General features: G+C 32.5%; 4 protein-coding genes across 4 annotated transcripts; 3 read left to right on the top strand and 1 right to left on the bottom strand.

Moving 5' to 3' along the window:
• Positions 1-4539: 4539 nt before the first annotated feature.
• Positions 4540-9255, top strand: LOC107423072 (sulfate transporter 3.1). The gene is made up of 12 exons (XM_048478041.2): positions 4540-5143; positions 5367-5574; positions 5784-5955; positions 6100-6165; positions 6626-6739; positions 6828-6944; positions 7383-7509; positions 7641-7927; positions 8025-8215; positions 8310-8395; positions 8487-8563; positions 8688-9255. The coding sequence occupies exons 1-12, from the start codon at positions 4828-4830 to the stop codon at positions 8874-8876; spliced, it is 1950 nt and encodes a 649-aa protein (XP_048333998.2). The 5' UTR covers positions 4540-4827; the 3' UTR covers positions 8877-9255.
• A 280-nt stretch (positions 9256-9535) lies between these two features.
• On the bottom strand, positions 9536-13461 carry LOC107423138 (uncharacterized). Its single transcript, XM_016032659.4, has 8 exons — positions 13138-13461; positions 12546-12639; positions 12344-12394; positions 12066-12239; positions 11523-11702; positions 11137-11256; positions 10490-10623; positions 9536-9910 (listed from the first exon to the last, which is right to left on the bottom strand). The coding sequence occupies exons 1-8, from the start codon at positions 13293-13295 to the stop codon at positions 9838-9840; spliced, it is 984 nt and encodes a 327-aa protein (XP_015888145.2). The 5' UTR covers positions 13296-13461; the 3' UTR covers positions 9536-9837.
• A 3650-nt stretch (positions 13462-17111) lies between these two features.
• LOC107423110 (leucine-rich repeat extensin-like protein 6) lies at positions 17112-18656 on the top strand. The gene has a single exon (XM_016032628.4). It carries the CDS (start codon positions 17347-17349, stop codon positions 18493-18495), a length of 1149 nt encoding a protein of 382 aa, XP_015888114.3. The 5' UTR covers positions 17112-17346; the 3' UTR covers positions 18496-18656.
• Positions 18657-19657: 1001 nt separating this feature from the next.
• LOC107423071 (small ribosomal subunit protein eS1) lies at positions 19658-21909 on the top strand. The gene is made up of 7 exons (XM_048476692.2): positions 19658-19791; positions 19938-19985; positions 20089-20194; positions 20446-20583; positions 20689-20874; positions 21232-21432; positions 21542-21909. The coding sequence occupies exons 1-7, from the start codon at positions 19781-19783 to the stop codon at positions 21635-21637; spliced, it is 786 nt and encodes a 261-aa protein (XP_048332649.2). The 5' UTR covers positions 19658-19780; the 3' UTR covers positions 21638-21909.
• Positions 21910-22045: the final 136 nt, after the last annotated feature.

Genomic DNA, 22045 nt, shown 5'->3' on the forward strand with positions numbered 1-22045 from the left:
TCCAATGATTATGCTGTAAGAAAACAAACAAACAAGTCAGGTCCATATAATTATTCTGATTATGCAAAATTAAAATCAATGTTATGGAGGAATGAATGAATGAGTACTCCTAACTAGCTAGTTGTGGAAAGCGATAATGCAGATTCTAGAAAAAGCAATTCTCATTGTAAAATAGAACATCCACACCTTGCCATTCAATTAAAATGAAAACTAATCATCATATAATTCTTATAATGTAGAAATGCGAATATTCAATTTCTTTTCATGCTCATTAAAAAAAAAAAAATCATTAACTTCTTGTCTTTTTTTTTCCCCCTGATAAATTAATGATAATGGTATAATTGATGAATTACTTTTTGTTTATATCAACATGATAAGCAAAACACACACTTCCATATGATATAATTCTAGAAAAACAATACTTAATGCAGATTCTAGAAAAACCAATTCTCATTGTGACTTATGACTTAGTGCTACCCGCTATTCAATGAAAACTGCTTGATTATCATATAATTCTTGTAATGTGGAAATGCAAATATTCAATTTTTTCATGCTCATAAAACAAAAACAAAAAAATCATTAAATTCTTGTCTCTGCAAGGAGACCTTCTAGTAACATTTCATATATAATGATCATGAATTCCAATTTTCCTTAGCTAAAAAATTGAAAAAAGAAAATGAAAAAAAGAAGCAAGAAGATGAGTCATGGACTTCTGATAAGATAATTGAAAAATATACTAATTTAATGCATGTAAATGTATAAAATATATAAATAATACCCTGCCATACACATTAAATTTACCTGAATATGTATAGAAATAAGGACATGAGCACTGCAAATCATACCATAAAGATGGAGACTGTAGGGCAGGTGTGTGGGGATGAGATCATGATGGAGGGGGGGTGAAGGTTGGCTGTCTATCACTATCCATCGTTCATTCTTTCTTCTTAATTATGATTATGGACGGCCACAAAAGATAGAAAAAAACATCACCAATTTTTCCTTTTTTCTTTCTTTTTCACTCAAGTCAGATAAATTCTACCATTATTTTCTTACTGGTCCAGCCCACCTTTCCTTAAAAAAAAAAAAATATATATATATATATATATTATAAATCTTTATCTTTCAAACTAGCTATCATATCATATTCACATGAAACACACAAAAACCCACATTCTTCACGTTTAACCATTATCTAAATTGGCCTTCCCTTGGAATCTTCTATGCGACAACAATTCTCCATATACTGTCATACACGTGCTTTATTATGACTATATGTATATATGTATATAGATGTGTGTCTATATGCCTCATTCTATCCAACTTTTACTTGTATGTATAAAAGTATACGAGTATAATATGTTGTCGTAGAGGATCTAGTAAGTTACAGCTTACCAATTACTTTTTGAAATCTCCAAAAACAACCCAAAAACTTACTGAATTCATTCATTATAGTTTTCTGCGATCCCTTATATATTTATATATAGAATGGAGTAATGAGTGTTTAGATGGCCGTAGATGAATGTGTGGTTTATTGGTTATTAATCCCATTAATATTAAACTCATTTTTTATTTTTTTCTTTTGGAGATAAAAATTGATTCATTTTCATTAATATCATTTCATGAATTAAATTATCAAAATAGACCCATACATATTTTCAATATCTGTCAAAAATTACAATTTAAACATATAATCTATAAAATGTACAAATAATTTTCATATGTATAAAAGAAGTGAGAAATATTTAACTTTTGGAAAGAGCAAGCTTGGAAATAAATAAATAAATAAAGTAGCTATACATTTACAAGCAGCCATTTAAGTAATAGGTTTTTCTTTTTTTAAAATAAAAAATAAAAAATTGGTCTGATTGACAAGTTTCTTATAAAAACTTAAGAAATGGTACCTTTTGCATCTAACCCTCACTCTCTCACTTTCTAGGGGTAGGAGGAGGATGGCAAAAAGTACCGCACTCGACTTTTTCTGTTTTAGGGATAAGCAGAAAACATAGATTTGGACACATCTCAAGAATATATATCTCAATCAGTCGAACTTTGTTGAAAAAGGTGTCACCAGCACTAAGTTCTGAAAATATCCAAGATTAAAATCATTCCAAAAACTTAAATATAAAATTTGATACAATATTTAATTAGAGATGACTTCGGTAATTTAAATATAATATAACAAATGGATTATATTATATTCTAACCAAAAAAAAGGATCAATTATATATATTAAAACATGAAAAATGATTGGATCCTTGTAATTAATTTATTAAGTCTATTTTGAGCAACTAAAATAAGATATTAGATCCTTTTATATGTAAAGTTTTGGTTTCAAACCCCAATGATAAAATAATAACAATAATAATAAGAAGAAGATTGGATCCTTATGCCAAATAACAGTAATTAATAAGGCTAATTATAAAGTATCGTGAAAAAAAAAGGCCAATTATAAAGATATTTTTCAAAAGTTTTAAATTATGTCCCAATCTATAATTAAAATAGGATTATGTGAGACAACTATCTAGGTGATCATATTTGTAATTAGGTTTTTAATTTTAATTCATTTAATAAGGTGTAACTCATAGAATATTAGCACAGGATCATGTTGCCAACTATCACGATCTTTGGTCAGCCTATAGGTCTGAACCTTGATGATTCTTCGCTGTAATCCTCCTTGGTAGGCTTTTTGTGCTTAATAGCAACCTATGTTTACCAAAAATATATAAATATATATATAAATTGGGAGTTTTATAAAAAAAAGTCAAAAAAAAAATTATAAATTGGGAGATTATGCACTAAAATAATTATGAGGTGGGGACTAGTTTTCAAAAGAATAGTTTCTTATATGGATAAATTTTAGATTTTTGTGTGAACTTTTTAGTTCAACCTACCTATAAAAGTCAAAGGTCGCCTAGTCTTAATTAAGTATTATCAATTTTATTTTAGTTTTATTTTTTGCATAAAAGTATTATCAAATTAAGATGCATTGTTTAGGGACCCACCAACCTATTTATGGACATATGCTTCGGTGTTTTCTAAGTAATCACACTTCAATATATATGATATTTTGATAACCGAGTTCAAGAATATTAACTACCTAATGATTGCCTTTTTCAGTGCCATATTATAATGTAAATATTAAATTACAACTTGGACTCTTTTTCTACAATTTTCCGTGGCTACACTAAGTTAATCCTCTGGATTCCATTAAAAGAAAATTAAAAGAGTTGAACTTCCAGATGATTAGCTGATGATAAGCATGTATAGTGTTTCCCAATGAACTATAGTAATACATATATATATATATATATATATACATTTTCCCTGCCAATATTGGAATCATACTTTAATTAATAAAACACCCTTTTTATTAATTATTTTTTGTTCCCTCCACGGTAGCACTGCATCTGAAAGATATATTAATGGGTGGGTAACGATCTAGAAAGCTAATTTCCAAAGATCTCAAACATTCTTTGAACTTTATTAAACATAAAATCTATTTGGTGGGTGTTGTTTGGCAGAAAATCCTAAACAGAATCTGAAAAATAATTAAACACCTAATCTACTTACAACTAGCCAGTTATATCCCACTTGACACCCTATACCCTAAAGTTGATTCCACATGATCATAATAACAGCCACTTATTAGACTTATATATTTTATTAATCAAAGGGGTTTTGTACAAATTAAATTTTGGGCATCTTTTTTGTGTATCCCTAAACTTTTCTTATAAAAGGCCATCCCAAAAATTAAGAAGGAATATTTTATGTCTTATTATTATTTTTTTTAATGTTTTTATCATTCTAGACAATAGAATTTCACATCATTTAAAAAAAAAACAATTACTCTTAATTTGTTTGGTTCTTTTTTATTTTATTTTCCAATTTTCTCTCTTTCCATTTCTATATTTCAATTAGTAATAGAATCTCACTTATTTTAAATGTTTTATTTTTACTATGTTTTAAGATTTTTCCTAATTTGAATTCTTTTCGAGTTAATATCTTTAAATAATGCGGTATTATATAATAGTGAAGGTAGATGAAAACAAGAAAAAGTGACAAAAGATGAGGTGAGATTTGTCCACAGAGAAAGGGTACAATAAAAATGAGACAGGAAAACCCACCACATGTGGCGCTTGTTGTATTCAGCTTCCAGGCAATCAGAACGATCCAAATGTACTTGCTTGATTGATTCCACGCTGGTAGTGGGCCAGCAAGCTATACACATATATTCTATTAGTCCAAAAATATACCCCTCTTCTTCTTGATGAATATGAATAAGAGATAATCTCTGAAAAAGCTTAATTAAAATCTAGTCGGGGGGGATCTCCAAGTAAAACTAACAAAGGGGTGTGCCAGTAGTACAAGTAGTAGAAAATTGCGGGGTGGTCATGAGGTCAAGGGGTTGACGACAGTCCACGTGTGGGTCCCAGTAAGCACTAACAGACACGCATTTATTTTTCCTACCACTTTTTATTACCTCACCATCCAATATCCATGTCCTTATAAATTCAGCCCTCCCTTGCAAACCTCATTTCACAGCTAATACCTTCTTTCTTCGGCACCCACCCCAGCCCCTTTCAATACTATAAATACTTCCAAACTCTCTCTGCTAAGTGCTATCCTCATTTCCTTCACTACCAAGCAAAACCGCCATAAATAATCTTCAAATATATATATATATAACACACTCTTCAAAATCTTCACTCTCTCACCTCTTTACATATATATATATATAGAGAGAGAGAGAGAGCTAGCAACCAATATATATATATATATAGAGAGAGAGAGAGAGAGAAAGAAAACTTACTAATTAGTTATAGGATGGGCAACGCAGACTATGAATGCCCGCACCCTGTTGCGATTCCTCCAACAAAGCCATTCTTTAAGGCACTGGGCTCTTCTCTGAAAGAGACTTTCTTTCCTGATGACCCTTTCCGTCAATTCAAGAACCAGTCTGTTTCTAGAAAAATCGTACTGGGTCTTCAGTACTTCGTTCCCATCCTTGAATGGGCTCCTCGTTACACTTTGGAGTTCCTCAAAGCCGACGTCATTGCTGGAATTACCATTGCCAGTCTAGCTGTTCCTCAAGGAATAAGCTACGCAAACTTAGCCAACTTACCCCCAATTCTTGGGCTTTGTAAGTCCTTGGCTTATATACATATCCATATATATATTTATGATACGAACGTCAGCAAGTTTTTAACTCGCTGATATATATATATATTTTGGGTAAAATCTGATATATATATATATATATATAGATATGCGGATAGTTACATCATAAAAAAAATCTGATATAGTATAGTTTATATATGTATATATGTTGGAGAGAAAAGTAATTAATGAACTTACAATAACAGATTCAAGCTTTGTGCCGCCATTGGTGTATGCGATGTTGGGAAGCTCAAGGGACTTGGCAGTGGGAACAGTGGCAGTAGGGTCGCTTCTGATATCTTCAATGCTAGCGAAAGAGGTTAATCCTTTTGAAAATACAAAGCTCTATGTTCAGTTGGCTCTCACTGCTACTTTCTTCGCTGGTCTTTTTCAAGCTTCTCTCGGCTTGTTAAGGTACATCTCCATTCATTTGCTTTATTTTCCTTTGTTAATTAGTTGAGCATATATAGCTTTTATGTATTTTCATGATATTTTAACTATATTATATAAAGTCTCCAGAAAACTATTACATACATGCATGTGTGTGGATTTGAACATGTATATGGATAATTAATCGTTGGTCTTAAATGAATGAAATTTAATGATTTGTAATGAAATTGCAGACTTGGGTTTGTGGTAGACTTCTTGTCACATGCAACAATAGTGGGTTTCATGAGTGGAGCAGCCACAGTGGTCTGTCTTCAACAGCTCAAAGGGATACTTGGTTTAGTCCATTTCACTCATGAGACTGATCTTATGTCTGTCATACACTCTGTCGTTTCTCAATCACACGAGGTTTGTAATTATTTCTCCCTCTTTTTTTTTTTTCTTTTTTTTTTATAGGTAATTTTATTTCTTTCAGTTTTCTTCTTATATATATATTTGGTTGATGGAGGTAAATAATAATGGTGGTGGTGTTTATTATTAATGTTAATGCAGTGGAGATGGGAAAGCGGTGTTTTAGGTTGCTGTTTTGTCTTCTTTCTCATGCTTACCAAATACCTTGTAAGAAAGATTTTTCTTTACTCTCTTTCTTTTAATTTCTCCGTGTCAAAATTTGAAGTAGAATATAGTGCAATATTATTTTTGAAAATTAATAAGATTTATACTATATGTAAAACTTTAATCTATGATTGATGATTTCTGTCGTTTTGTTACTATGTCTAATGTCGTTTTCCTACCTCAACAACAACAATAATAATGATGATGATGATGATAAGGATGTCTTAGTTCAAAAGTTGAGGAGGTTAAAACAAAATAACCCAAAAAAAAAAAAGAAAAAAAAATGCCTTGATCAAATTTTAATAATCAAGAACTATTATTATTATTATTATTATTGATTGTTATTATTATTATTATTAGTAGTAGTAGTAGTAGTAGTAGTAGTATCAATTTTTATAAAATTATTAGAAAGTTTATTGGTTTTGTAAGGTTTTATTGATTTTGTAATGTTAACGACAAGCAGAGCAAGAAAAAGAAAGCTTTCTTTTGGATAAACGCAATGGCACCTCTAACATCTGTGATCCTGGGTAGCCTTCTAGTCTTCCTCACCCACGCTGAACAACATGGCGTTCAAGTGGTAAGAGAACCTTAAATCTATTAGCTGTTACATACATACATATATATATATATATAATTAATTCACTATGCTCTGCTTGTTCATGCAGATTGGACATCTGAAAAAGGGATTAAATCCATCATCAATAACCGAGCTAGCATTTGGGTCACCATATCTAACAACCGCCGTTAAAACCGGCATTATCACTGGTGTTATAGGCCTTGCTGTAAGTCCATTCCTCAAATAAATATATTATCCTTAAATATATGTTTTTGATCAGTAATTTGACAAATTATTGAGCCAATTGAAATATCCTAATCTAATGATGTATAAAGGTTTGCATAAGTTATTATCAAATATATATAAGGAATGTTTCACGTATATAATTTTGACAAATTATCTCGACTATAATCCAATAATATATGAAAGTTGGAAGATTAAAAATCATCTAATATCCACAACTAATTAAAACTTTTCATATTTTATATACCATATTTAGTAATTGAGTGATCTGTCAAATAATTGGTAAAAATAAAAAACATTGGTATATAAAAGACCCCATATCTATATCAAATTTAATATCCATCATTGCATTTTATACATGAGGACCTCACAAAATGAATTTCTAATTATCAAATTTAATCAAATTACTTAATATATGCAGGAAGGAGTAGCAGTTGGAAGAAGTTTTGCCACATTGAAGAATTACCATATTGATGGAAACAAAGAAATGATTGCTTTTGGAATGATGAACATTGCAGGCTCTTGTACTTCTTGCTACTTGACTGCTGGTAATTGAGAATATACAAGTTTCTGAAGTCGTAGATCGATATATATATATATATATATATATATAAATTTCTGAACCTATAGATATTGATTGAGTTTTTTTTTTTTTTTTTTTTTTTTTTTGTATATACAGGACCATTTTCAAGAACCGCAGTGAATTTCAATGCAGGCTGCAAAACCGCAGTCTCTAACATAGTGATGGCAACCGCAGTGATGTTCACACTGCTATTTCTAACGCCTTTGTTCCATTACACACCACTTGTGGTTCTTTCCTCCATTATCATAGTTGCCATGCTAGGTCTCATAGACTATGAAGCTGCCATCCACCTCTGGAAGATTGACAAATTGGATTTCCTTGTTTGCATCGGAGCTTATGCTGGTGTTGTCTTTGCCAGTGTCGAAGTTGGCCTAGTTATCGCGGTAAGTCGATGATCATAATCAGCCAAAACTCTTTTCCTTCCTTTATTCTGTTTGCTTAAAACTAAATCAATAATCTAATGTTGTTCATTGTGCACAGGTCACCATTTCCGTGCTAAGAGTGCTTCTGTTCATAGCGCGGCCGAGAACCATTGTTTTAGGCAGAATTAACAACTCCATGATTTACAGAAGCATTGATCAATACCCAGATGCTAACAATGTTCCTGGAGTTCTTATTCTTCACATCGATTCGCCCATCTACTTTGCCAATGCAAACTACTTGAGGGAAAGGTACATTACAGCTCTGCTTCTGTTCCAAGAGCTCTGTTATAGTGTTTGTATGACTAGGATACTAATGTGGGTTGAAATATATTCTTATTTTCAGGATCTCGAGGTGGATCTATGATGAGGAAGACAGGTTAAAATCTTGTGGACAAACTAGCTTACACTATGTTATACTTGACATCAGCTGTAAGTATATTTTAATTCAAATATATATGAATAAAGTGAAAATCTGCATCATGTAAAATTCCGCCTCACTAAATTCGCATTTGAATTTCAGCGGTTGGTAGCATTGATACAAGTGGGATCAGTATGCTTGAGGAGATGAAGAAAAATGTTGATATAAAGGGTATGAAGGTAAGATATATATACATGGAGATGGTTAATTTCCCATTATTTCTTGTTTATAATTTGTTTTGATAATTAATACAAAGTTTAGCTTTATATGCTAATTAGTGTGTCTTTGTTGTTTGGAAATCAGCTCGCGTTGGCAAACCCAAGAAGTGAGGTGATCAAAAAGCTCGAGAAGTCAAAGTTCATCGAGGCAATCGGTCAAGAATGGATATACCTTACAGTAGGAGAGGCAGTGGCAGCATGTAACTTCGTGATGCATACCTGCAAATCAAATGCAGGTGAAATGGAACAAAACAGACAAGATGACAATGTATGATCCATAATCCACCAAGGAGGGAATTTTTTTGACGCCTAATGGATGTGGGACATCTATATATATGGAGGCAATGACTTTAATCCAAAAGGGATGCCTCATATCTAAGGTAATTGATCCATGAATGGAGAAGACCAGGATTTTCCTTTTCATTCTTCTTTTTATAATGGGAGAGCTCAGGGTTCTGAAGAGTTTATAGCCTATATCTATCATATACATAAAAGGAAATTATGAAAATGTAATGTACATGGAAATTTCAAGGCAAGTGGTTTTGATGGGGGAGCTATATAGCTTAGACGTTTAGCCTTCCCACGTCATGTTGTATCTATAACTTTATGAATGAAATGTCTTATGGTTAATCAACCGTATTTTGGTTTATGCATTGACAGTGAGATTCTCCATTAGCTGGCATTAGCAATTGTACCGTGCATTAAAATGCCATTACAGCTCTCTTAAGGATTTTCCTATACTAATCCATTAAATCAGTTACCAGCCATTAAGTAGGGTTATTTCCTTGGTCTATCCAGTCAAATAAACAGATTCGCTCTACCACGCAACCAAAAGGTAATATCCATCCTCGGCTACTTTCTATATCCTATCCATAGCATCTAGTCACGGATTCTAATCATTGCAAGATTTTCAGCAGGAATAAGAAGCAAACATGAAGTCAAACTTGGGAATGGCCCAACTTAATTCAAAACTTAATAATACAATTAAGAACACTGGAAAATTACATTCACCCCAAAAAAAACCCATTCATTTGCTTGAGAAAAAAACAAACCATTCAAAATTGAGTACATGCATGAAACAACTGTGAAAAGCAGCTTCCTGCAAGTTACCAACTCTAATAAGAACTTGCAAACCGAATCAAGGAAAAATACTAGTACCAGAAGTTGTATTTCCTCTTTGAATAAATACCCTCTTGAAGTTTCTCTATAATAAAATGCACACTAAGTTAGGGCAACTATGACATGGACTTCTTTTTGAACAGACGAGGAAGCACTTCATGAACACTGATATCCAAAACCTCTGGATCCCTGAAAAAGATAGCGAATTTTTTTATTCTAAAGGAAAATTCTGTTGTGATGCTTCTGAAACATGACCCAAGGGGAAAGAATAAAAAAAAACAAGTTAAAATAAATAAATAGAAGTTGCTAATCCAAAATCAAATTACAAAAATTTTGTTTGAATATTTGGCAACTTCATGGAGGTACTAATTACTAAATTTAGCATTTGTGTTAACTGTTTCTTTTTTCTCCCTGTTTTAAAAGGTGCTTCTACATTGAGATCAATATCCACTTCCAAAAAATAAAATAAAATAAAAAACACTGAGATTAATATAGTAGCAGAGAGAATGCAGTAACACATTCTATTTGCTAAACCAATTTGAGGCATCACCAGGTGAATGAACTTGTATCTATTTTGTTAAAGGAACTTTATTAATAGATAGCTTGCCTGCATGTGTGTGTGTGTGTGTGCACGCGCACATGCATGTGCATGTGCGTGTGCGTGTGCGTGTGCGTGTGTGTGTGTGTGTGTGTGTGAGAGAGAGAGAGTGTGTGTGTATGTGTGTGTGTGTGTGAGAGAGAGAGAGAGAGAGAGAGAGAGAGAGAAACCTGCATAAAGTTTGCCCGAATTCATTGGAGCTGGCAATAAACCACAGCTTCCGTAGAAAGGGTGTCTCAAATTGAACAAAAAAACCATCATGTTGCCCATGCCTCCACTTTCTAGATCCTTGTCCTTTCCAAACCTACAAGAGTATTCAATAAACACACTTTTTGTTAACTTCATGGTCCATTCATGATTGAATAAGCCATTAATCCAGAATGGATCTTGCTGAGATTTGGACCCCGTAAAGATAGGATTCAAAAGAGCTTATGACACTCTCTCTTTTAACAAGAAACAGCTAATGTCACACCCAATGCCCCACATGTAAAAAACTTAAATGATATTCCAATATCTATAATAACAATGGTTTAGTAAGTTGGTTGTTCTGAAATGAACTTATGTTTGATGTCTTAATCCAACCACCACAAATGGGCTACTTTTCTAGCCAAGGTGAACCTAACTAGCTAACCTAGCCCACCCATTTGATTGGCAGCTCTGAGAAGCCTATACCATCAGGGAAATGCTAGGAATTTTATTAAACCAATGATGTTCTATAACAATGAGTAACTGAAGAAGGCAACAGATACACACATGTAGTTGACATCTTATCAAGATGATTTATGCACATTATCAAGATAAGAAGAAGCTAATTTACCTGCGGATAAGATATGATACTTTTGGGGGCTATCAAGCAAGCTGCTCTGGAAAAAGAATCCTCCGCATACTGCCTCAGATATGAAAAACAACTGCTGTGCGTATGGGGTGATTCAAAAGCCTGGAAAAATGGAAATTTATCAAAAAAGAAAAATAAGAAGATTTTTTTTTTTTTTTTTTTTTCCTTTGGATAAGAATCGCTGAAATTAAGAATGAGTGCTTAAAGAAATTACGCATGAACATATACATGCCTATTAAGTGATTAATTTGATAGTGCTATCCATTCTTAACAGCAAAAATGGGCTCATAACACCTATTGCATCCAAATTTATTTAAATAAAGAAGCTGAAAGATACTTTGGAAAACTTTATGACAGAAGGTTACTACCTTATCAATATTCACAATTGGAGCATACTTATCAGTCTGCGTCTTTTCCTGATCGAGAAGAAAGTATACTCTAGCATCAACCTTAGAAGTTTCATGCCATGACTTTACAGCTGCTTCCATGGTCTCAACAAGGAAAGCAAACATATCTTTCCAACATTCTTCAGATCCACACTTTTCAGACTGCAAAGAGAAAGAGTGATATAATCCTTCTTATTAGGAGTGCTTGCAATAATCCTACCACAGGTGGTCCACTAAAAGCAGCTGCGAATCTAAGGAGTAAATCTTACCTGCAATACACATTTCAGGGAATTAAGCAAGTTTCTATATGTGAGTTATGTAATGAAAGGAAATACGGCAAACAGACCACCGGGTAAAGAAAAGAAAGCAGAAAAGTTTATTTAATATGTATAATATTTAAATATTAAATGACAATGAGATGTATAAATTCTTTCACATTTCCCTCCCCCCCCCCCCAAAAAAAAAAAAAACATGTGAAGTTATATATAAAGGTTATAGATAATTTCTTTAACAAAGTCAAATCACCATTTCAGTTTTCAGTTTATCCAAATGCTTTGCCATGTCAACATTGGATCTCATATTCTCCACTTCCTGAGCTCGCTTCTTATCTTTCACCAGCTGGGAGATCCGTTTTATCTTTCTTGATACTTCTGTACTTTGTGGATTGTACTGCAAAGCTGTTTGGAAGGCAGCTAATGCCTACAATATATGAACACTACAAATATTAGCAGCAAAAGACCAAAACTATTTCCTCTTTATGAAAAGATCTCGGAGACAATGGGGAGAAGAAAGTATAGGCTTACATCATCATATCGTTCCATGGCCTCTAATATGCATCCTTTTCGGAAATATCCCTAGAGTTGCATCAAAAAGGCATTTTAAGGACAAAATTGAGATAATGAATTCCACTATGGTTGATATACAAGTAAACAAAATGCAGTTTCTTATGAGTAACACAGTATTAAATCAAACACACAAAGAATTAAAAGATTGTGAGACAGAAACCTTTTCCCACTGGGGGTTCAATGTAATTGTTGTCTCAGCATCAGCAAGTGCTTTGTTGAGCTTAACTAATTGCAGAAATGCTGCAGCACGGTTGCTGGCCAACAATGGAACATCAGATAGTAAGAAAATGCATGAATCACCCACAAGAGGAAGCCAATTCACAAGTGAACCAAAAGGAGAAGTTTCAATTATTGAAAGCATCTAAACTCTAAACCTACATTCACAAACCAATCATATATATATATATATATATACATATGTATGTATATATATATATATGTATGTATGTATTATAAGAAAGAAAATTTCATTTTACAACATCCAAACCAACAACCTAAATAATAAATAATGTAGAAAGTATTTTATAAATTATGTCACAATAGATCATGGCAACAAACCCACATGCTATATAAGAAACAGAGCTTCCCAGAATCATTACTTTACTATCTAGTTCCCAAGCTATGCAAAAGTTTTCAACTTTAACCAAAAACTGAAATACCCATATGCTAAAATCAACTGAACTGGTTATTATTCATCACATTTTTTAATCAAATGAAAAAGAAAGTGAGAAATTTCGAATGGTTAAGTTCACCTATAAAGAGTGGGATTGTTAGGGTCTTGCTTGATGGCCTGGGTGTAGACTGCGGCGGCTTTGAGATAGTTCCCTGCTTTGAAAAACTCATTGCCCTTGTCTTTCAAAGATGTTTCCGATGAGCCGGTTGTACCTGATCCCGCCTCAGCTTCCGCCATTTATGGTCCTTCCAATTCTTCAACCAAACAGAATGAATGGGGGTTAGGGTTTATGAAGCAGAGATTCAGGTGGCTTTAGAAATTTCGAGAAAAGGGAAGAAGAGCATCCAGCAGGAATTTGCTCGCTCCTCCCAGTTCCTACTAGACTGAGCAAGTCTGCAGTGCGTTTCAGATTCTTATTTCTTATGCTGTTCCTCGGCTGTCCATGAATCTTGGCCCTTGGTTTCATCAACCCTGTTTGCATCTTAAGGAGATGTACATTTACTTTTTTGTCCTTTGATTTTTTTTGTTTTCTTTTCCTTCTATTTTTCTTGTTCTATATAAAATTTTGGCTTGAAATTGTTATTATTTTATTTATTTTTTCATATAAGAATTGGAAATTTTAAATTTGGATTATTATTTGAAAAAACAGTCATTTGAGATTGTTAATTGAGAATAGATTTTGTGGAATGTTGTTTTTAGAATTTTTCTAAATGCTAGAAAATACTACCTCTTAGGCTAAAAACTAAAATAAAAGTGAGAATGTCTTATTTCCCAAAGTAGAAGAGAAAAAAGGACAAAGACTTAGCATTGCCAAAGTGAGAATGTTTTTGTTGAACATTTCTTTTTTTTCTTTTTTTTTTTTTTGGAGGGGGGGGGGGCATTTTTCATAGTGCTAAAAAATGCTAGCTCTTAGGCTAAAACCTATAAGTGAGAATGTTTTATAGAGAAAGATTTACTTTAAAATAATAATAATAATAATAATAATAATAATAATAATAATAGAAAGAACGAAAGTACAGAGCATTGAATGTCTTTGAAGTCAACTTAAAAACTAAAAAGCAACTCCAACAGGTAATGAATTAACCAAAAAAAAAAAAAAAAAAAAACTCCAGGGAAGGTAATAGCATGCATTATTTGATGGGCAATTGGGTTTGATAAATGTTGTGTCTTTAACTAAAGTGTTAGTTTTTATCGTTTTTTACTTTACTAATTGTATGGTTATGCACATGAACCATCTTTATATTAAAATTTTTTTTCTTTAAACAAAAAGTAAAACTATAAATATTGTTTGTGCCTCTAAATTCATGGACATAAGCTTGATGAAGTGCTATGATATGTACAAAGGTGTTTCAAGAAGTAAAATTTTAGTTAAAATTTTTTTATAAACCAACATAGATGATTAAACTTCAAGAATGACAAGGCTATCAAGAACTTTTTTTCCTTTTTTTGTTAGGTGAATATTAAACAAATGTATAAATGATGCAGACCAAAGGGTATGGCTTTTCTTCTTCTTCTTTATTTATTTATTTTATTTATTTCTTCTACGATCAAGATAGCTCAAAATACATTATCACTTTCGCCAAATTCCTGGCTTTGTTAGGGAGACAGATATCCCATCTGTGTTTCATTAAAAAAAAAAAAAAAACTCAAATGGATAATTTTGCAACTACTTAAACTACTTTAAGATTTAGTTTATACAGATTTAGAACAAGGAAATTTAGCAATCATGGTTATAGCATGGAAACGATTGCATCTTCTTAAGCCCTAACAAAAAACCAACACGTATGGACTATAGGCCAATCTTCATTATATAAACATTAAATATTACTAGCTTTTTGCAGAAGATTTATTTTTCTCCTTTCTTTTTCTGCAATGAAGGATTTCGTGGAGAATTTGATAGCTTGCGTAGAAGCTTTTTTAACCAACAACAACTCTTTTTGACATAACAAGACAACCAATAGTAACTTTTACTTGCGCCTAACAATGTCAAAACCAAACAAAAGACTAATAAAAACTAAAAAGTACTAAACCCAACACGTTTTGCATAGTATAAATCCCATCCAATTAATCAAAATCAATATTTATAATTTCTTATTAGTCTTTTGTGATGCTGCTGAGGCTTCAGAATCTTCCCATCCAAACACGTTTTAGTCATATACTAAAAAATTGCTTTCTGGTTTTAAAAACGAAAATTATCGTCTCCTAAAATTGTAATCTTGTGTTTTTAAAACTCGAAAATGATTTCTTTTTTAGCACATCATCATCAAATAAGTTCTAGTAATCCATTATTTTTAATTTACGTACGTGTTCTTTCACCAAATGGCCAGCTGCTTTACTGGTTTTGCAGCATTTACTGTTGAAAATAGCTGACCCAGTATTGTGTTAGTTAATTAGAATATAATGTGTTTGGTATATTGACTTCTGTTACAAGCATTCTAGAACCCTTTCAACTTTGTTTTCAATACCATTAATATATATATATATCGCCTCTCTGTTTTCAAATAGTTGTAATTAAAATTCTATAACCTTCATATGTAACTTTTTTATACCTTCTCATCATTGGTTTATCGTTTAAATTTTATTTATATATAATCAATTTCCCAAAGTCTCAACAATCTCAATCATATATTCTGTGCAAATTATATATATAATTTATATATATTGTCTAAAACATACATTTCTCTAACCAAGCTTGATGGTTTTTGACTAATCTTTATCTCCAGCCTTAACAAGTACACACTGTCAAGTGGGGTTTAAATTAATCAAATTCCTGCGTCACCAGGGGAACAAAATCCTTTAGAAAAATAATTTATACAAAGTATGCTTGAATTGACTTTTAAACCAAGTCTTTTAGCTCTATAAACCCATTTGCATGTGTTCTTCATCTTGTGATTTTAACTAATTATGATCTCATGGTTTGATTAACCTGCAGTTTATTGGGTTTTAGCACCACAATTAATGAAATATATATATTTACAAAGGTTGAAGAAAATACCAACTTCAGATTATGAAACTTAAAAAAGAAGGAGATCTCACTCCAACCTATATAAGAGGTTTTGTTTTGGATTCAAACTTGCCTTGGTGAAATCTGGATTGGCGTTTTTGGGTCCAGAAAAGCTGCAACAATGAAGTGGTTGACCATTGGTGACAAAACTTGCTTCAAATCAAAGCAACTCACTCTTCCCATCTGCTCCCAATTCTTTCATTTTCGTACTTCTTTTTTTGAAAAATAACAAAAAGAAAAGACAGGAAAAGAATAGGATAAAAGGTTTTGTGGCCCTAATAAAAAGCATGACTTACATGCAATCAAACAAATTACAATACAAATGTATCTTGACATTTTCTCTGCCATTTTACTTTTTCAATGCAGACCTTTGAGTTGTGACTTTCAAAAAATTATCCGACATTATTAATATACCCATGACATATTCTCATCCCATCTTCAACTTCCAACTACCATAATTATAATCTAAATATTGCACAAGTATTATCTACAACCCACCTTAATTGAAAACAGATTCTCTACTGAAATTTGACATTGCAACACCTGTATGAATGAAAGCTTAACCTTGAAATCCATTTCACAAGTCCATTATTGAATAACCACCGACAATTTACTGGTGGAAAACAAATTTAAGAGACTCTGGATGACAGAACAGATCAGTGTTGTACCAAAAGCCAAGCCTTTTACTCTGTTTAATATTCCAACTATGCAAGAAGCAAATTACTTAAAGCAATTTAGTTAGTTGATCAATTCTACGTACATTTGAATTTCTTATTATATTTATTTATATATTAGTTTAAAAATAATAAAAAAAAATGGTAAAACCGCGTTTTTGGTTAACATCAGCTTATCAATTTCCTTCCAACTTTCTGCGACGTACAAGCTTTCTTACTTCTCATCTTTTACCAAGCCATTGCTTTTTCCCTCGTGAAGAAAGAAGCATCCTGGTTTTATATAACAGAAGGAAAAAAAAAAAAAAAAAAAAAAAAAAAGGCAAGAGAATTCTTGGTTCCTATTTGGTATATCAAAGTCAAATTAATATCTTAATCACCCCTCTGTACTCCATTAGTTACAAAAATTCCTTCATTTTCCAAACACATTTGTATCTTATAAAACATTGAAAGTGAGATTTTAGTCAATTGGCTAATCCTTTAAATTACTCAATTTTATAAAACCACCTAATTTTCTTTTAAAGGATTACCAAACCACCCAAATTACATATAAATCACAATCACCCTCTTTTCTTAATCATCAACAAATCAAGAACATTTTCTTGTATCCAAAATGAAAAACCCAACTCTCACTCTAGCCCTTTTTGTCATCTTCTCTGTCATATTCCTCTCTAAACCTTCATACCAAGCTTCTTATCCTCCACCCAATATCACAAATCCTAGACTTCAAAAGGCCTACACAGCTCTCCAAGCATGGAAACAACATATAACCTCAGACCCAAATAACTTCACCTCCAACTGGTGTGGACCTGATGTCTGTCACTACACCGGAGTTTACTGTGCACCAGCCCCACATGACCCTCACACCCTCACAGTCGCCGGCATAGACCTAAATCACGCCAACATAGCTGGTTCATTGCCCGAAGAGCTCGGCCTTTTGACAGACTTAGCTCTGTTCCATATAAACTCAAACCGCTTCTGTGGTTCAATCCCATATGGTTTTTCCAATCTCCATCTTCTTCACGAGCTCGATATCAGCAACAACAAGTTTTCAGGCCAGTTTCCTTGCGTTTTCCTTTCAATCCCTTCGCTTAGATACTTGGATATCAGATTCAACAGCTTCTATGGTGACATTCCCTCTGCTCTGTTCGATCTGAAACTCGATGCTCTGTTCATCAACAACAACAAGTTCCAATCTTCATTGCCCAAAAACATAGGGAATTCACCTGTTTCAGTGATTGTATTGGCTAATAATGATCTCGGAGGTTGTTTGCCTTCGAGTTTGGGAAATATGAAGAAAACACTGAACGAGATTATCATCAGCAACAGTGGGATCACAGGGTGTTTGCCATGTGAAATAGGATTGCTTGACAAAGTGACTGTGTTAGATGTGAGCTTTAATAAACTTGGGGGTTCTTTGCCTGAATCTTTGGCAGGCATGAAAAGCTTGGAGCAGCTGAACATAGCTCACAACATGTTCTCAGGGGAGATTCCTGATGGCATATGTTCTTTGCCAAGGTTGGAGAATTTTACTTACTCTTTCAACTACTTCTGTCGTGAATCTCCGGCGTGCCTGAAGTTGCCGGAAAAAGATGACAGAAAGAATTGTATTCCTTATAGACCATTTCAGAGGTCACAGCAAGAATGTGCCTCTTTCTATGCTCATCCTGTTGATTGTGGTGCCTTTGGTTGCTCTCCTAGAAGTCCTCCGCCGCCACCACCGCCATCACTGCCGCCGCCGCCACCAGAGCAGCATTTTTAGTATCCTGGAACATATACATATATTCCAAGTGAAATGATCTTTTTTTTCTCTTTTTTACTGTACTGATAATGATGTAGTCTCTCAGGTAGTCAGGATATTAATGTAGTATAATAATGTACGGAATACACCCAATTGATATTGGACACTTCTTTTTTCTTTTATCTTCTTTTTTTTTTTTGGTTAAATTAATCATTTATTATTATGGTTGTGTCCTTTTGATATTGTGAAATCCCACCAATGAATGAGTAGTATATTAATATAATTATAAAGACATTTTCTTAAAAAAATTTGGTGAAAGCAAGTATAAAGACGTTAGTATTAAAAATTAACATATCCGTATATATAGAAAGTTGTTAATGGTATAGATATTTGTATCTTTTTATTATGAAGAATATTTTAAAAAAATGATGATTTTTGAAAAAATCATCATCAATACTATTATATAAATACAATTATTTTTTCAAAACGTTCTATCATAAAACTTTTATATATATATATATATATATTTAATTATCAATAAGTAACTACAACTGGTAAGTATATGATAAAACAAGTAGATATAATTTTTTGTAGCATTTATATATAACACATATATCATGCAATTTCCTTAAAAAAAAAAAATCATGTCAATTGTTACTTATGGTGTTTTTGTTACTAAATTGTCATACAATGTTCTATATATATATATATATATATACATAGGATGATTTTACCATCCGAATCGTTCATATGCAACTAAAAAGAGAAGATGACGGTTTTTTAAAAATCATTATCTTTTTTCTTGAACTGCATGTGGATTATCTGAATAATAGCCGACTATATATATATATATATATATTTGACAACTTCAACATCTCTCTATTAATTTTTAAATGTATTTGATTAATAAAAAATCTCACGTTTCGATTCAATAAACAAGTAGAGTAAATATACCGAGTCAATAAACAAGTAGACTTTATATATTTGTTTTTTCATTTTTTTTTCTTTAAAAAAAAAAACAATTTGTCCCTAAAAAATAAAAATAAAAATAAAAAAAATAAAAAACTTTGACTAATTTGGCGTGGACTGGTTGACAAAAAAATACAAAAAGTTTATTTGGGCCTGTGTCTTCTCAAGCTACGAACCACAGTCCAATATGGTTGGGCCAGAGACCACCACTGAGATGATCGGGTCGATCCAAGACCTATATAAACCCACCAACAGAAAATAGGACTAGGGTTTTGCGCTATCTAAAGGGTTTGATTTTGAGGCCGTGTTCGCGCTCTTTCCAGTTCCTCCGTCAACCATGGCTGTTGGGTTCGTGTTCTCTCTCTCTCCTCCCCTCTCTCTCATTCTAATATATATATATATATGTACGCGTGCATTTGTCTATGTGTGTTAGCAAAATGGTTGCCATTGCTATGGCACTGAAAATATTTTTTTTGAACTTTTTGTTGATATAGAAAGAACAAGAGAATTTCGAAGGGAAAGAAGGGAAGCAAGAAGAAGACGTGAGTATATATCATTTACTTTTTTATTATTTATTTTCAGTTGGATAATGCATAATCAAATTTGATTTCGTTATGTTAATTAAATTTTTGGTTTGTGATACAGGGCTGACCCTTTTGCAAAGAAGGACTGGTATGATATCAAGACTCCCTCAGTGTTCAATGTCAGGAATGTGGGCAAGACCCTCGTTACTCGTACTCAGGGTACCAAGGTATTTTGTTGTTCAATGTTTTTGCTTTCTTGGTTTCTAATTCGTTTGGTTTGTGAGAAAGTATATGATAATTCAAATGGGTCAAATGGGTCCTTTTGCCTAGTGTTTTATAAGTCAGGAATATTTAAATGCAGCAAAAGTGCACTATGAAAAATGCTTAGACTTTGTTGTACCCGGTGGGTTCTTAATTTTTTTTAAATTTAGTATGACTGTTAAGTATCTATGCTTATTGAAGATCTCTGATTTGTCAGATTGCTTCAGAAGGACTTAAACATCGAGTTTTTGAGATATCACTGGCTGACCTTCAAGATGACGAGGAGCATGCCTACAGAAAGATCAGGTTGAGAGCTGAAGATGTTCAGGGGAAAAATGTTCTCACCAATTTCTGGGTATGTTTTGAACTAAAAGTGTCTCCATGTTTCAATGTCTTTTTCCATTTTGTATTTCTTTTTTTTTTTTCTTTTTTTTCCCTGATTTTCTTTTGGGATCTACAGGGAATGGATTTTACAACAGACAAGTTGAGATCTTTGGTGAGAAAATGGCAAACATTAATTGAAGCTTATGTGGATGTGAAGACTACAGACAATTACACTTTGAGGTTGTTCTGTATTGGATTCACAAGGAGACGTCCAAACCAAATCAAGAGAACCTGCTATGCACAATCCAGCCAGATTAGACAGGTTAGATTAATTTTGTACTACTCTTTTTTTTTTTCTTTTTTTTTTCTCTAATTTATGTTTATATGCTAGTTTATATATGAAATGGCTTTTATATTTATGTTGGATGAGGAATATGAACATTTTAATGTTGCCTGTATGCTTTAGTTCCTAGTCAAAATTTACTCAATAATAATGGATTTTGTCATAAATGCATTTTGTGAATAAAGGTTTGGCATATAGTTACTCTTGTTTATTAATATTGGTAAACATTTTAATTTTTATTGGTTTGATTTTCACGCTAGATTTGCGAAGTATATCTTGCAAGTTTTTTCTTATGGCTGCTAGGAAGTTACAAATATTATTATTTTGTTGTATCAGATCCGTCGCAAGATGATAGAGATCATGGTAAACCAGGCAAGTTCATGTGACTTGAAGGAATTGGTCCAAAAATTCATCCCAGAGATGATTGGCAAAGAGATTGAGAAGGCAACAAAAAGCATTTTTCCTTTGCAAAATGTTTTCATTAGGAAAGTCAAGATCTTGAAGGCCCCCAAGTTCGATCTTGGGAAGTTGATGGAGGCAAGTTTCTTTTTAGTCCTTCATATGTTTTTGTTTTGTTTTGTCGTTTCATATGGTTTCTATTTGTGCCCCAACTTTTGTGATTGGTTTTTTCTTTTTATCCTTGCAGGTTCATGGTGATTATTCAGAAGATATTGGCACAAAGATTGAGAGACCGGCTGACGAACCATTTGAGGAGGGACACACTGAAGTTGTCGGAGCTTAAATAGAAGGATTCTTTGGATTTTCCTTTTTTATTTCTCATTTTATCAAGGAATTGTGTTTTTATTTTTTGTGGACAGGAATAGCTTATCATTTCTACTTTCTTTTAGTGGAGGGAATCGGAGAGGTTTAGATAGTTCAATTTTGTGAGTAGGTATACTACTAATTCTTTTTAACATACTCATTGGTTTTTTTCTTTTTTTGTCGAATTACATACTCATGGGTTAATTAAATTTTTTTTCCCCAATTTTTCAAATACACAGATTTCTTGTATTATTATTTGTCTTGTTGTTTATGTTCCTTGGATACTTTGTTTCTGTAAATTTATCTCAAGAGGTTACATTCCATATGATTGTATTATATATATATATATATATTATCTTTTTCGTGCTCTGAAGTTATAAAAAAGTTT

This window comes from Ziziphus jujuba, chromosome 3 (genome assembly GCF_031755915.1).
Source record: "Ziziphus jujuba cultivar Dongzao chromosome 3, ASM3175591v1".
Taxonomy (NCBI): domain Eukaryota; kingdom Viridiplantae; phylum Streptophyta; class Magnoliopsida; order Rosales; family Rhamnaceae; genus Ziziphus; species Ziziphus jujuba.

Bases quoted from the DNA above. Each gene is read 5' to 3' on its own strand.
- LOC107423072 (XM_048478041.2), top strand. From the start codon at position 4,828: ATGGGCAACGCAGACTATGAATGCCCGCACCCTGTTGCGATTCCTCCA. The intron at 6,945-7,382 runs GTAAGTCCATTC...TAATATATGCAG, and splicing joins CTGGTGTTATAGGCCTTGCT to GAAGGAGTAGCAGTTGGAAG. The intron at 8,216-8,309 runs GTACATTACAGC...TCTTATTTTCAG, and splicing joins GCAAACTACTTGAGGGAAAG to GATCTCGAGGTGGATCTATG.
- LOC107423138 (XM_016032659.4), bottom strand. From the start codon at position 13,295: ATGGCGGAAGCTGAGGCGGGATCAGGTACAACCGGCTCATCGGAAACA. The intron at 12,395-12,545 runs GTTTCTGTCTCA...ATGCAACTCTAG, and splicing joins TGAACCCCCAGTGGGAAAAG to GGATATTTCCGAAAAGGATG. The intron at 10,624-11,136 runs GTAAATTAGCTT...ATACTCTTGTAG, and splicing joins GTATCATATCTTATCCGCAG to GTTTGGAAAGGACAAGGATC.
- LOC107423110 (XM_016032628.4), top strand. From the start codon at position 17,347: ATGAAAAACCCAACTCTCACTCTAGCCCTTTTTGTCATCTTCTCTGTC.
- LOC107423071 (XM_048476692.2), top strand. The intron at 19,986-20,088 runs GTGAGTATATAT...TTTGTGATACAG, and splicing joins AAGGGAAGCAAGAAGAAGAC to GGCTGACCCTTTTGCAAAGA. The intron at 20,875-21,231 runs GTTAGATTAATT...TTGTTGTATCAG, and splicing joins AATCCAGCCAGATTAGACAG to ATCCGTCGCAAGATGATAGA.